The 15,981-nt window shown below is 37.8% G+C and overlaps 3 protein-coding genes across 4 annotated transcripts in view; 1 reads left to right on the top strand and 2 right to left on the bottom strand.

The window, feature by feature from the left end:
• The window catches only part of LOC307156058 (uncharacterized protein), a 488,898-nt gene that overhangs the window by 375,300 nt on the left and 97,617 nt on the right, over nt 1-15,981 (bottom strand). The window lies entirely within an intron of this gene.
• The window catches only part of LOC307156367 (uncharacterized protein), a 1,306,365-nt gene that overhangs the window by 1,200,433 nt on the left and 89,951 nt on the right, over nt 1-15,981 (bottom strand). The window lies entirely within an intron of this gene.
• LOC307156242 (uncharacterized protein) overlaps nt 1-15,981 on the top strand; it is a 62,552-nt gene that overhangs the window by 32,057 nt on the left and 14,514 nt on the right. Inside the window, exon 2 of the mRNA XM_079867538.1 lies at nt 11,651-11,886. Within this exon, the coding sequence (XP_079723664.1) occupies nt 11,829-11,886 (58 nt within the window). The 5' untranslated portion in view covers nt 11,651-11,828. The remainder of the gene's footprint in view (nt 1-11,650; nt 11,887-15,981) is intronic.

The raw sequence follows: 15,981 nt of genomic DNA, 5'->3' as shown, positions 1-15,981 counted from the left end.
GTTTTTAATGCTCAGCAGATGACAGAGATTCTGAACCACCTCTGCCTCAAAATGACAACCCTGGTCCGAATGCAAAGTCTCTGGAACGCCATGAATCAGAACATAGTCCTCAAACAGACAATGTGCTACTGTCTGTACTGACTGATTAAGCAAAGCATACAGGTTGACAAATTAGGTGAAGTAGTCCTCGACAACCAGCACATACCGGTTTACTTTTAAAGTCACTGGCAGCTCTAAGATGTCCATAGCTACTCTTTCAAATGGCCGTACTGACTCGGACCCTCCCCCCCCTCCCCCCATTGGTGCACAGAGGGCTGGAACCGGACCGTGTCTGACATGCCTTGCACTGCTCACACCATGCTTTGATGTAAGGCCAGTAACAAAATAGTCTCGCCTATTCCCACACACACTCCGAAGAGAAATGGGCAGAAGCTGGGGCCCCTGGTTAGGGAGATTAAAGAGCTGTTATTTCTCAGAAGATTTAAAACTGACCAGGTTTGTGTGAGTTGTTTTTTGTAATATTAGGTCAGAGCAAATTATCACCCCTTATTGATCATGTCCCGCTTCTCCATTCTTTGTGGCAGTGGTAAAGGTCATTTTGAAATGTCATAGAAGTTAACGCTAGTGTTTTCTTGGTATCGTAAGCTGTAAACATTAAATGTTTGGTCGTGGTTAAGACAGTGTTAGTTAACGTTAATGTGTTGATGTGCGACATCAGTGGTGTCTTTTTGGGGGCTGAACGTTTAATGAAGGCTCTCTTTTAACGTAATTCTGGGCCAGTTTGAGTGAGCAAAAACCCTAACTTAATCCAACATTTTCATCTTTGTAACAAAACGTCAACAACCACACTTTTAATCATTCAAACTTTGATTTTCATGCTCAGAGTTCATAAAAGAAACATAATATTATACATATCGAGAATATCCCCTATTATTGCAAAACAAAATAGATTTAGCACAAGACTGCTTCAATTACTGGCATGATGTCCATAACTTGTAGTTTAGCTCTGATAAAGGTGTAAATAGTTGTTAACAAGAGGGAAAAGAGTTGTAAATAGGTGAAAATTGTAAATAGTTTAGATTGTAAAAAGTTTTGTAAAATGTTTGTGGTTTAGTTTTCATAGTTTTCTTTTTTGATTCATTGTCTTATTTCTTTGTTCCAAATGAAATTTTTATAGAAATGTAACATTTATTTGTATAAAAGCAATCAAACAAATAGTAGGGAAAAAAAACATATCAATGTGTGTTGTGTTATCATATGCCAGATCAAGTAACTAAGTGACCTTTAGGAATCACCAATATGGTGTGCCTGACCCCTAGTGGATTTATGGAGGTGATGCAGCTAAAAGTCTCACAGAAAGCTAATTTTTTGAGATTTTGACCTAAAATTATTAACACAACTTGGTTAGAACTATGTCTGAAACCTATATTAATTTATATATTTTTTTAATAAAAGAAAAAAATATATATTTTATTATATTTTCATAACAATAAATTTAGGTAACACTTTATTTTGATAGTCCGTTTGTTGAGACTTTACTAGGTATTAGTAGCCATTCAGTAGCTTGTCAACAGTGCATCAGTTGACATTCAACAACACTGTTTTAACTGACAAGTAACATACGTTCAACTGACTGCCTATAGACTATAAGGTACAATTCAAGTGTTAATCTACAGATTTTACGAAAAAGTGCCTGTTGACTGTCAATGTTATTTTGCAACAGGTTATTAACCAATTGTCGACTAACTTTCAATTGTCAACCAACTTTCTGTAGATTGAGTACCAACAACTCAAGATCAATCTGTCAGTTAAATGTCAACAGTCATGTCAGCATATGAAGTATATGATACTGTATATCCTACTCAAGGGGTCTCATATGCATCAAATTAATGATTATTTTAGCTGATTTAAACTGTTTTTAAAAATGTTTTAACCATTTGTAGATAATCTGTTGATAGTCGACTTAAGATTAGATCTGTTGCTTGTCAACAAATAAATTGTTTATGATCAGTAGACTATTAATAGACATTATCCACTAAGTGTTAGTAGATACATTTTAGGACTATCTAATTAAAGTGAAAAACAGTTTATATCAGTACAAAGTCTATAACCTATCAACAGATTGAATACAGACATGTCTGCAACGTAGAATTATTACGAATTCACAGCTACAAAACGTTTACGAATCATAAAGATATCTGTATCATTTCCCTTATAACGTTACTGTTTTATAGATAAATGTAAGTTCCCTTAACCCTACTCCCAAACCTAAATATAAATGACTAATTTTATACAGAATATAAAAAGAATAAAACACTTTATGGACAGAGATGTGTAGGGAAATGCCAGTTTTATTAATAGCATTAAAATATATTTTGAGCCACTATCATTAATCCTACTCCTGCCCCTAAACCTACCCATAACCATTATGAAGAAAAACAACAAATGACGATGTGTTGCAGTCATCTCTGGCAGTATATAATAGTTTTGTATAAGGGACAGAGCAGAATTTAAGTTATTAATCCATGAAAATGTTAACCCAGCTTCCCTCTGCATGAAGACGGCGCGCGCGCACGCGCTTCTGCATTTCAATGTTGTTTCAACTGAAACACGGCATGCTGCAATCTGTGACGAAGCAGGCGAGAGCCAATGAGCGTTTGATATCAGTGCCGTAAAACATGTCGTAACGCTTCTTGAGGGCGCAATTTTTGAATTTAAATTCATCACGAGCGCGGGATTTGACATTTACGGTCGCTGCTGAGAATGGAGATGGAGATCGCTGGATGTGGATGAAGGGCTGAATTTGGATCTGTTTCTTTCTTGCTTGCGTATGGATTATAAAGATTTGGATTACATCTAACGTTACGTTAGCTAATAAAAATTATGTATTTTGTTAATTTATTGTGTTTTGGTGTATTATGGTTCTATAGGAGAAAACGCCTTTTGTGTCTCACCGTAACGTTAAATAAACTAAATGTTACAAAATGGTTAAACGATTAAAGAAGGTTTTGTTAAGGGTTTAAACTATAGTCTTGTCTGTTAATCCTCCGAAGCGAGTTTGCAGCAGGAACAGAGATTATTTCTTAAATGATTAACTGTTATAACGTTAAACTGCATTTAATAAATGCGATTTTCTGTAAAACTTACTGTCATGAAAGGCTAAATGTATTAATTAATCATTATTGTTATTTGTTGTTTATAACTTTTGATCTTGGCCTCGGGTATTTGAAATGATGTAGACTATTGAGAGTTTTCTCATTTGGAATGCTTAATATAATTTTTTTTTCACATAATCAGATGGTTCAGATGTGATCGTGATATCCTAGTAAATAATGGGTTGTATTTTTTTATTTTTTTTTTTAATAAAAGTGATTTTTTTTTCTCTGATGTGCTGGCCATAGTGTTTGTTCTACTTCAGTCAGGTTAGGTATGCAATCTGTTGATAGGTTATAGACTTTCTACTGATATCAACTGTCTTTCACTTTAATTAGATAGTCCTAAAAGATATCTACTAACACTTAGTGGATAATGTCTATTAATAGTCAACTGATCATAAACAATATATTAATCTGTTGATAGGTTATAGACTTTCTACTGATATAAACTGTTTTTCACTTTAATTAGATAGTCCTAAAATATATCTACTAACGCTTAGTTGAGAATGTCTATTAATAGTCTACTGATCATGAACAATTTATTTGTTGACAAGCAACAAATAAGCAACTACATGTAATCTTAAGTTTACTATCAACAGATTATCTACAAATGGTTAAAACATTTTTAAAAACAGTTTAAATCAGCTAAAATAATCATTAATTTGATGCATATGAGACCCCTTGAGTAGGATATACAGTATCATATACTTCATATGCTGACATGACTGTTGACATTTAACTGACAGATTGATCTTGAGTTGTTGGTACTCAATCTACAGAAAGTTGGTTGACAATTGAAAGTTAGTCGACAATTGGTTAATAACCTGTTGCAAAATAACATTGACAGTCAACAGGCACTTTTTCGTAAAATCTGTAGATTAACACTTGAATTGTACCTTATAGTCTATAGGCAGTCAGTTGAACGTATGTTACTTGTCAGTTGAAACAGTGTTGTTGAATGTCAACTGATGCACTGTTGACAAGCTACTGAATGGCTACTAATAACTAGTAAAGTCTCAACAAACGGACTATCAAAATAAAGTGTTACCTAAATTTACACTTCAATAACTTTTATATAATTTAATTATATTAATTTATTCCACTTCAGCAATAATTTTACTAGGATGTTTCATTGTGGTATTTGTGAGTTTATCAGTGCCTCAGTTTCGGACTATGTGAAGTACGTCAGGACCCATAGAAACATTAGCCGGGCAATTTTTCCTTGTGGCTTTACAGACTGTGGAAGAAGCTTTTCCTCTTATAATTCTTTAAATGTGCACTTGTCCAGAATTCACCGTGAAGGGGGAAAGCAGTCTTTTAATCGTCATATATCTGTGCAGTTAAAGTGTTCTTGGGAGTTTTGTGGCAAAGAGTGTGGAAGCATAAAATGTCTTGTATCCCACCTTAAGTGTCTTTAGGCGCGTTTCCATTACAAAAAACTATTGCGAAATGACGGCGTTTCCATTAACCAATGTTGTGCGACTAAAACTTAATTTTTTCATCTCGCGATAAGTAAAATCATTACAAAAAATCATCCCTTTGATTAGCCTAATTTTGATTTTAGTAATACAAGAACAGCTTAATAAAAAATATAAAATATTATAACTCTTAGTAAAATTAAATATGAATGCAGTTTTGGATTAAATAAAAGTACAGTCAAGTCAAATAAAACACGTTTTATCTAGTTTGGTAACACTACAATAAGATACCATTCATTAACATTACTTAATGCGTTGTCTAACATCAACACATCGAGTGAACAATATATTTTTACAGCATTAATTCATGTTTGTGAATGTTATTTACAGGCTTGGGAGGGTTACTTTAAAAATGTATTCCGTTACAGTTACAAATTACTTCATAAAAAAAGTATTCAGTAACGTAATCCAAGTACTATAATATTAAAGTAATGTAACTGATTACTTTTGGATTACTTCAAGGTCACGTATATAAATAAAGTCAAGCAAGAAGAAATATTATAAAAAAATATAACAAAAAAACTTTTATTTATTAAAAATTTGGTCCAGTGTACAATATTTTCAAAATATACACACAGGCCTGAATATATATTTATGTAAAGAGCTATACAGACATCTAGTTGCTAATGTATGGTATTACAGATTATTTTGTTTTATTTTTCACAAATTTTTAACTAAAAAATAAAAACACAACATTTAAAATTTTTACACAATGTACATATTAGTTTATTTTAAAATAGGCCTACATGTTGACTAAAGCCGTGATCTTTCTTAATTTGCCTGACTGAACTTGGGGCGTTGGCAGTGGGAGTTCCCCTACGTTAAGTTACCTAGACAGCGAACATCCCGTTACGCGAGAAAAGATTAAGAAAGGACATTTTGGGTACTAAAAAAGTTACTCTCCTAATTTCTACAAAATAGCAGCAGAATTTCCATGAATAAAAACAAATTTACCCGCAGGCAGCATCGTTTCTACTAGCAGCAGTGATTCAATCTGCGTCTGAGGAGCTTGTAGAAAGCTGTTATTTGCGCATGCACCAGCGGGTGGCACACGTGAGTCATTACTGGCAACAGAACCAGGAACTATAATCAAGCTCTTAATATAGTGTTATTATGCCAAAATACTGATTTATTTAGTTTTAAATGAAACCATTGTAATCCTGAAAGTATTCCCCCTTTTTTCAAAATGTAACTATAATCTGATTTTTTACGTAACTGTAACGGATTACAGTTACTGGATTTTTGTATTCTGATTACATAACGCCGTTACATGTATTCCGTTACTCCCCCACCCTGGTTATTTAATACAAACACTTGATTGGTCATGTTTGTTCACTTCATTCATTGTGCATTAAAAACTGTAAACAGAAATAATGTTAATTTTTTATTTTAAAAATGTATTTTTAAATTAACCCCAAGGAGAATTATTGCAACAGTATATAACTATTGTTTATTGTTAGGTCATTTTATCTAATGTTATCTAACAAATGGAATCTTATTGTAAAGTGTTTTTAATACTACAGTTTCCATCTTTGTAACCGTGATATACACTTTAATATATGTACGTTTAATCTAAATTAAGCTTTGGTACCGAAATTGATACCGAGAACCATGGATTTTCACTGGTACTGGTACCAAATACTGAAATTTTGGTACCGTGACAACACTTAAATACAGTAGGCCTATACGTCTGCCATATGTTGCCACCCCTCAAAAATTCCTGCCCCCCTCTCGCCACCCCATAGATATTTTTCTAGATCCGCCCCTGGCAACATGCCAAAATAATATTAAATAGTCATTAAAATACATTACAGGATGTGCTCTATCAGCATAATTGCGTAATCAGTGTTGGGTGTAATGCTGTACTACCTAAATAATTAATTACTGTAATTTAATTACGTTTTATTCTAAAAGTAAATAAGGAATTATTCTTAAAAAATGTGTATAATAATCTTATTACACTGCTGAAGATGAAATTAGTAGCTTTTAGTAGAATAAAGGAGGTGATCCTCCTCTGCTTATTCTGACTATTTTGTGCTTCACTTGAAAAAGTTCCTTTCACCTTTAGTAACTGGAGTCACTTCAGTTCTATAATAATAATAATGGAAGGCTAGTAAAGCTGAATCTGCGTGGCCCTGATTGGCTGCGGGGGTGTCCCGTACACGCGTGTCTTCCCTCAGTGAGAGGTTCAGCGTTGAGTCTTCTGAGGTGAGGAGAGCAGTTCACGGTATTTCTCATATTTACACAACCATCACACACACTTTATTGTTGTTGTTGGCATCCTTCTGTCTTCGAGAGACAATGGTTTAGAATCTGCACCCAGGTCAGTCTGTAGTTTGGTTGCAGACTCTGCTATGACTGTAGAGTCCAATACGGGAGCGACAGCACCGCTGGCACTTTTGCTGCAAGTGTAAGCAGTGGTGGTGTCAGTGGGGGCAGGCTGAACGCTTTGCTGCCGGCGGGTCCTCTTCTCCTCCCACTGCATTGCTCTTTTTTCTTCGGCTAGAAGGACACCAGTCTTAACGGTGGATCGCCAATTTTCGCGGTCCGATGTCACTGCTTCCAAATCAGCTGGGCAGATGCTGCACGCTTTCAAGTCTCGCTTGCAGGCGTCCTTGTAGCGCAGAGTTGGCCGTCCAGTTGGTCGTGTTCCTGTGGCAAGCTCCCCGTACAGAACGTCCTTTGGAATACGACCGTCATCCATCCTGCACAGGTGGCCAAGCCAGCGCAGTCGCCTCTGTGTGAGGATGGTGAACATACTTGGCATACCTGCCTGAGCCAGGATGGCTCTGTTTGTAATACGATCCTGCCAGGTGATGCTCAGGAGTCGTCTGAGGCAGCGCATATGAAAGGCATTCAGTCTTTGCTCTTGGCGAGAATATAGAGTCCAAGCTTCACTGCCATAGAGGAGGGTGCTCAAGACGCATGCTTGGTACACCTTCAGTTTTGTTTTGAGTGTCAACAGAGTGTTGTCCCAAGCCCTCTTTGCTAGCCGAGCCATGGCGGTAGCTGCTTTGCCTATCCTAATATTGAGCTCGGTATCCAGGGATAGGTTGCTGCAGATGGTGGAGCCAAGGTAGGTGAAATTCTCCACTACCTCCAGGGTGTGGTCGCCGATAGTGATTGCAGGAGTGGTGTTGACATCTTGTACCAATATGTTGGTTTTCTTGAGGCTGATGGCAAGGCCAAACTCTGTGCATGCATCTGCAAAGCAGGTGATAAGTCGCTGGAGGGCACCCTCAGTGTGTGCGGCAAGAGCAGCGTCATCTGCAAACAACATCTCCCTTATGAGTACCCTGCGGACTTTAGTCTTTGCTCTGAGGCGGGCAAGGTTGAAGAGGTTCCCATCACTCCTAGTATGGAGGAAGATCCCGTCTTCGGAGTTGCAGAAGGCATAGCGCAGGAGCAGGGAGAAGAACATGCCAAAGAGTGTTGGCGCCAGGACACACCCCTGCTTCACACCACACCTGATTGGGAAGGGGTCTGAGGATGACTCACCATACTGGACTGTGCCCACCGTGTTCTCATGAAATGATATAATCAGCTTCAAGAGCTTGGGGGGGCATCCAATCCTGTGTAGGAGAGTGAAAAGGCCAGTCCGACTGACCATGTCGAACGCCTTGGTCAGATCTATAAAGGCAAGGAACAGGGGACGTCTCTGCTCACGGCACTTCTCCTGTAGCTGCCTAAGGGTGAACACCATGTCAATTGTTGACCGTTTTGCTCGGAACCCGCATTGCGACTCCGGGTACACACGATCGGCGAGCAGTTGTAGGCGGTTAAGGATGACACGTGCAAAGGCTTTCCCCGCAACACTGAGGAGGGAGATCCCACGATAGTTATTGCAGTCACTGCGATCGCCCTTGTTCTTATAGAGCGTGAGGATCTTAGCGTCTCGCATGTCTTGGGGTATGATGCCCCCTTCCCAGCATTTGAGCAGGAGGTTATGGAGGTGGCCGAGAAGAGAGCTCACTTTTCCTGCCTTGATGATCTCTGGTGGAATTCCATCACTGCCTGGTGCTTTCCCACAGGCCAGTGAATCGATGGCCTTCCCAAGTTCCTCGATGGTGGGTGGCGAGTCAAGCTCCTCCATGATGGGCAGAGGCATGGTATTTCGAATGGCTGTGTCAGTAACAATGTTCTCTCTTGAGTACAGTTCCCGGTAGTGCTCAGCCCATCTCTCCAACTGCTTTCTGCGATCTGTGATGATCTCGCCGGAAGTAGATTTTAGGGGAGCAGTCTTGATGGCGTTGGGACCAAACGCTTTCTTCATGCCCTCATACATGGCTCGGATATTACCACATTCCGCTGAAGTCTGAATATCGCTACACAACTTCAACCAGTAGTCGTTCGCACACTTTCGGGCAATCCTCTTGGTGTTATTACGTGCCTCTCTGAAGGCAGCCAATGTCCTAGCAGAAGGCTGTCTCTTGTGCTCAAGGAGAGTGGTACGTTTTGCAGTGATGGCAGGCTCCAGTACCTCGATCCCTGCCACAAACCAATCTTCACTCTTTTTTACCTTCTTCCCGAAGGTGTCTGAGGCGACCTTGTACACGGTGTCATGGATGTACTCCCATCGCATCGTAACACTGTCTACAGGGCAGTCCTCCAGGGCCTCATCAATGGCCCTGGCGAAGCGTTCCCGCAGCTCTGGCACTGATGTTCTTGCCGTGTTGATGCGAGGGTGGCCCTTCTGCTTCGAGCGATGGGTTCGTCTAGGTTGGAGGCACACCTTGCTGCTGACCAGGGAATGGTCCGTGTCGCAGTCAGCACTATGATACGTGCGGGTGACGAGCACGTGCTTGAGCATGGGTCTCCGAGTAACAATAAGGTCGAGCTGGTGCCAGTGTTTGGATCTGGGGTGTCTCCAAGACACTCTGTGGTGGGGCTTGGTGGGGAAGAAGGTGTTGGTAATGCACAAGTTGTGGTAAGAGCATAGCTCAAGTAGTCGCTGTCCATTCTCATTAAGCTTGCCAACGCCAAAATGTCCAATGCAGTGTGGCCAGGAGATGTTATCAGCGCCCACCCGGGCATTGAAGTCTCCGAGCATGAGCAGGTTGTCTTTCGGTGGAATCTCTGCAATTTTGGCCTCAAGTTCGTAATAGAAAGCATCTTTATCCTCAGCTGTGGAGCATAGTGTGGGGGCGTAGACACTAAAGATGTGCAAGGGTCCCGAGGAGGTTGTGAGACGGAAGTCGGCGCTTGTCTTGCTCCAGTCCTTGCCAGAAGAAAGTGTAATCTCTCTCCTTCAGACTTCCACTGGATGGAAGACGTGTCTCTTGAAGGGCAGCAACATCAATGTTGAGCCTTAACAGCTCGTGATTGATGATAGCGGTTTTTCTAGCGTCGTCGACTTGCTGAAGATCGTCACAGAGGCCAGGGCACAATGTTCTGACATTCCAGGTTGCCAGCCGCAGGGCTGGTGACTTTTTGGTCTTTTGATTATTTCTTTTATTTCCTGGTGCTGGGTTTTACAACCTGCCTGTCGATTTTGTCTAAGCTCCATGCACCCGATGAAGCAAGCAGGTTGTGGCGGGGTAGTACCTAACTGCCCGGGGGCTGCCCGGGTTAAGGCGGGCGGTAACGACCCAATGGAGCACGATGGTTCCTCCCACCGTCGGGAGCAACCCTTAGCGCCCGGCTCGACGCCAAATGAGCCATGACTTATCACTGGTAGACTGCTGCTCCCCGTGTTGTTTCTGCACTGAGACAGTGCAGCTGGAGCACACACTTTATACAGTTTGATTAAGCGACAGGCTCATTTCTGTATTGTTTTCATCGATCACAGCGATACTTGTGCGTCTTTTCTGGCGTCTTCCTTCTGAAATAAACATTTAGTGCAGCAGCAGCGAGCATGAGGAGAATATGTTGAGTTAATTCAGACCTGAGCGATTTTGTGTTCGTTTGTGTGATTGACTCGATGTTTGGAGTGAGAACTGTTAAAGTTAAAAAAGTTAAAGTCAAGTTAAAGTTTGAGGTCTGTGAGGGGAATTGATGGGAATCGATCTCAAGTGTTGCTGTTGCCGTTTTCATGTTTACCTTTATTTCTTTGTCGACATTTATCTTTGGCAGATTACATTTACTTATGAAAAATGATGTATACACTTTATATTGCCCCTGTATGAGTAATGAATGTGGGAAATTTCAAATATATACATGCATGGGAATATAGATAAATATTAATGAAATTTGACACTGGAAACATTACATTTTCTTCATTTTTAAGAGTTTTATGATCAGTTTCTGTACAAACGAATATGTAACATGTTAATGATGGAATTACTTTATTGCTATTAATAGTTATTATAAAGTCAAATTATTTAGATTAACAAATTATGGTGTTGTAGTTATTTGCCTGAAGAGGCTGTTTAATTATTTTGTTTTATTATTGGTGATTTATCACTTATTTTGGTGGTTATATTGTGAGAAATAACAGTATTGTCTTTCAGTAGAGCAGTTTTACAGGCTTTTATCATATATCCTGACTCAAATAATGTGTTTCTAACAGCAAACACTCAGAATAAAGTGAGATGATCTGCTGATGATCCTGAATGGCTTGTTGAATGAGTGTTGATAGTCTGAGGCTCATCAATATTAACAGATCTGCTGAAAACACTCTTTATTTCATGACAATAGTTCCTGTTTTCACCTCATTTATTATGCTGATGTCTTCAGATCTCCTGTAAATTGTCCCTTAAAGCTCATTTCATTGGTGTCAGCAGACTGAGGGGATTTGTTGCCTACTATACGTTTATTTCTGTCTTTATGCTTTTAACTGTTTTCCTTACCATTATTTATATTTGGAAGAATTTAAATTATTTAAATTATTTTCTATAGTTCTAGATACCTGTATTTTAATGAAGAAGCAGAATAATGTTAGGATTAGTAATAAAAATAAATAAAAATAATGAATTGGCATCAGTTACTGTACGATAAATAGATAGACAGGCGTAAATGCTTAGAAGTGTCATTTATTATAAAAACAAACTCAGTAATTGATATTTTTTATTTTGGCAGATTAGCTCCTCCCACAGTAATTCATCATCAGTGAAGCCCCTCCCATAGCAATCACCTCATCAGTGAAGCTCCACCCATGCTGTAAATTCCCATCAGCTACAAGTGAAGACGAGCATCAGAGCATCAGGAAGAGCTGAAATCTGCAAAGACTGAGTTTATTAAAGAGGACAGAGAGAACATGAGTGATCCAGAACCCTGCAGAATGAAACACACTGAAGATCCTGAAGAACAAAGAGGTTGGTGTTTATTCTTCATTCATTCATTCATGATGCTGAAGAACATTCATGTTAAACCAGTGTTTAAATATATCATATATTTTTATTGACACGTATACACATTTCCATTGTCAACACTTAGTGTTAGATAACTTAAAGACATTGCTATTTCTACATTGCTATGCCATTGCTACACTTTCTATGACTGCTCCACAGACTTCTTGTTGCATATTTTGCACCCTTTGAACATTTTATTTAACGAGCCTTTTTGAAAAAATGTTCCAGTGCCCTATCATATGGGAAGGCCTCAGGACAGTGTCCATTAGGGCTGGGTATCGCTAAAAAAATTCCGATACCGATACCTTGATTTCGATACCGGTTCCAAACGATACTTTTTTCAATACCAATTTATGAAATCCGTTTTAATAAGATTACATAACACATTACCTCAGAAAAACTTTGGTTTTATTTTTTCAGTTTGACTCATGCTCCTTAGCCAGTGCACAAAGGAACACATTTTTTTTTATATGTAAAGAGCTCATGCTCACCAAAGCTGAATTTGTTTGATCAAAAATACAGTAAAACTTGTAACGTTGTGAAATAGTATTACAATTTAAAATCTTATTTTAAAATATTTCAAAATGTAATTTGTGAAAGATTATTTGCTCCAAGTCAGAATGTAATCTGTAATACCATACTGTAGCCACTACATGTCTGTATAGTCCTTTACATAAATATATATTCAGGGCTGTGAAATTCTTAATAATATAAGTTTTTTTTATATATATATAATATTTGACCTTGAAGTAATCCAAAAGTAATCAGATTACATTACTTTCATATTGTGGTATTTAGATTACGTTACTGAATACTTTTTTTTATGAAGTAATTTGAAACTGTAACGGAATACATTTTTAAAGTAACCTTCCCAAGCCTGTTAGTGTGAAATATATGCCAATGTTGTTTTGTTGTTTATAGGCCAATGCTGTCAAAAAAACATTTACACAAAGCAAGCCGATCCACTTTTCCATGTTGATAAGAGCATTAAAATAAGAAAAAATAATGGGACAAAAAGAAATCAAAAGACATTTAGAATAGATAAAAATGTGCGATTAATTGCGATTAATCACGTGTTAACTATGACATTAATGCGATTAATCGTGATTAAATATTTTAATCGTTTGACAGCACTTATTTATACACACAAAAATTTGAGATCAGAGTTTTAAAATCAATCAGTTTAAAAGAGAACAATACATCACGGTTGTTTAAACCAATGAGCATTGAGCTGTGTCATCAGCAAGTCGTTTCCCATCATGCTCTTGATCTTCAGTCGGTGGAGAGCAACTGCAGAATCCGACACGGACTTGCGCTCGAGAGAGTTTCAGACACACGTCAGCATGACATCAGAGCAAGGCGGACCGCACTCGGACACATTTATAACCAGCATGCACCTCGCACTGATCACCGGCGATCGGTTCTGCACAGATTTTGCTCATCAAGCCTAGTTTTTTCTTGTCTTCCCATCATGCAGGTGATGTCACTTCCGCACCAAATTGTTTTTGTTTTTTTTACAACATGGAATTAATCAATGCATGCTGATGAATAGTTGTCCTTATTTGCGTACCCTAGTTTTGCACTGATGTAAAAAGACTGACAGTGACACAAGACCTCATGTTGGCAAAATGTTTTAATCTTTTAAATGAAAACCATTCAAAATAACTATAAAAAAAAACTAGAGATGTTCCGATACCCTTTTTTCCTTCCCGATACCGATTCCGATACCTGGACTCAGGGTATCGGCCGAGACCGAGTACTAATCCGATACCTGGGTGTGTATCTATACAGCTGCAATTCATACTAGCCCTGTATGAATTTATATAATTATTTTATAAAAGGTATTTTAGTTTTACAATATAACTGTATAAAAAAGTGCAACAAATAAATCTAGGAATCTAAAAAATGATATATGAATAATAGGGGTCCACAAAATTCACGGTTTGGTTCGATACCATGGTGTCACGGTTCGGTACGTTTTCAATACAGCAAAAGGAAAGAAATGCCAGAGAAATTTCCTTGATTTACATTTTTTATTAATTTATTTTTTATTAAAACTAACATCATAAAGTATGATAATTTTTTTACTTTGAGCAATGATGGAGCTATACTTGACATATACAACAAAAACAGCTCCTTATAAAAAAAAAATGTAATATTGTAGTAGTGATCAGGGTGTCCGCGGATCCTTAAAAAGTCTTAAAAAGTCTTAAATTAGATTTTTAAAATTTAAGGCCTTTAAAAGTCTTAAAAAGTCTTATTTTTACTTATGAAAGGTCTTAAATTTTAGATGGCAATTTGACTTAAACATATCTAAATGTTTTCTAAATTAGAACCATCTAATTAGCGTACTTTTTTTATTTATTATTCTTTCTTTGTGGTTCACGTGACATTTCGCGTCATTCGCGGCAGCGTTACGTCCATCTCCTGCAGACCTGCACGCGCGAAACAGGAGGAGAGAATGAGAAGTGAGTTGGTAAACGTCAGTTCAGTTCTAAGTTCAGTCTTTATGTTCGTAGTGGTGTGCGATGTGTATTGTCTATTATTATGATATTGTAATCATTGTTTTAACGATGTACTGCGAGCTGACATCGCTTTGGTCTCGTACTCACTGCGTGATGAGTGCAGTTATAACGTTAGGTAGGCTATGTTCCCATGAGTTTTTGTCTCATATCATATTATGTTGTTATCATAGACCTACAATATCACATCAGCAAGACTTCCGTTTTCCCGTGCACAATTGCAAATGTGATTATTTATTTATATAACAGTAATTAACAATAAATTAACATTGTGATTTAAATTTTATAAACAGTAGCCTATTGTCAATATTGTTTGTTTCCCCTTTATTTCGCTGACGAGAATTTCAAATTGAAGCCATAGCAGAGCCTCAATGCAACAGACAGCGATGAGTTTTTGACTGGAATCCGCGTTTTGAACGAATCAATTTAATGATTCAATGAACAGTCACTTGCTTCCCGAATGAATCAGCCGTTTGAACGAATTGGTTGAATGAATGACTCCCTCAACTCACTTATTAAAACAGTGACTTGCCGCCACCTACTGGCAGCTTTAGTTTCACATTTAGAGTACTTTTTAATTAGAATGTTAAAATTAGAAATCACAGTTCATATTTAACAATCTCATAGCTTTATTTATGCAATTGTAAATGCAGTGTAAATATATTAATGCCAGATCTGATGCCGCCACTGTGTCACCTCTGCACTGCAAAGGTGGATTTTGATTTAATGATTTAATTTGACTGGTAACAGTGGTATTGTGTAATTATTCTAATATAATTTAATTTAAATGTTAGAATTTGACATAAAAGGTGATGCATACATCTACAAATGTCAATATAGAGATGAAAATGCCACTGGAAATCAATTTAAGATGGCAAATATTACCCCTTAATAAAAAATGTTAATTTTTGTTACTATTATCTAATTATTACCCTCAAAACTTTGAAAATATCGATCGAGACATATTTTGTCAATATTGCACACCCCTAATGCATGGTATTAATTTTGATTTCTTCGGGTCTTAAAAAGGTCTTAAAAAGTCTTAAATTTGACTTTAAAAAATGTGCAGAAACCCTGGTGATAAACAAAGGTTTATTTTATTTCAGATTAACATTTGAGGGCAGCAATTTTATTCATAATGTCAAAATAAAACCAAACGTTACTTGAAAGCACAATGTTTCTTCCAGGTTTCCACGCGCTGTTTGATCCGTTAAAGGGTTACTTCAGGATTTAGCATTAAGCTTTGTATTAGTAGAAAACCTGTAGTATTTTCGAATTACCATGCTTTCCACCCTCATATCCCCCTGGGATAAGAGATTTATGTATTTTTTGTCTGGAAAAAATCCTCCGATGACGCAAAAATCGTCATTTTGCGTCATCTGAGGATTTTCTGGCCAGAGGCTAAAGACTACAGCCAGTAGATGGCGTTGTTCCGCATGTTTTCAACCCGCCCATAGAGGGTGGGATCTCACTCACAGAATGTACACAGTGTCAGCCATCTTTCTTTGGAAGCTAAGCTAGCAGGCTCTTGTTCTGT

This window comes from Squalius cephalus (genome assembly GCF_949319135.1).
Source record: "Squalius cephalus genome assembly, chromosome: 1".
NCBI lineage: Eukaryota > Metazoa > Chordata > Actinopteri > Cypriniformes > Leuciscidae > Squalius > Squalius cephalus.
Note: the sequence above shows the minus strand (reverse complement) of the source record. Positions and strands in the feature narration are given on the sequence as shown.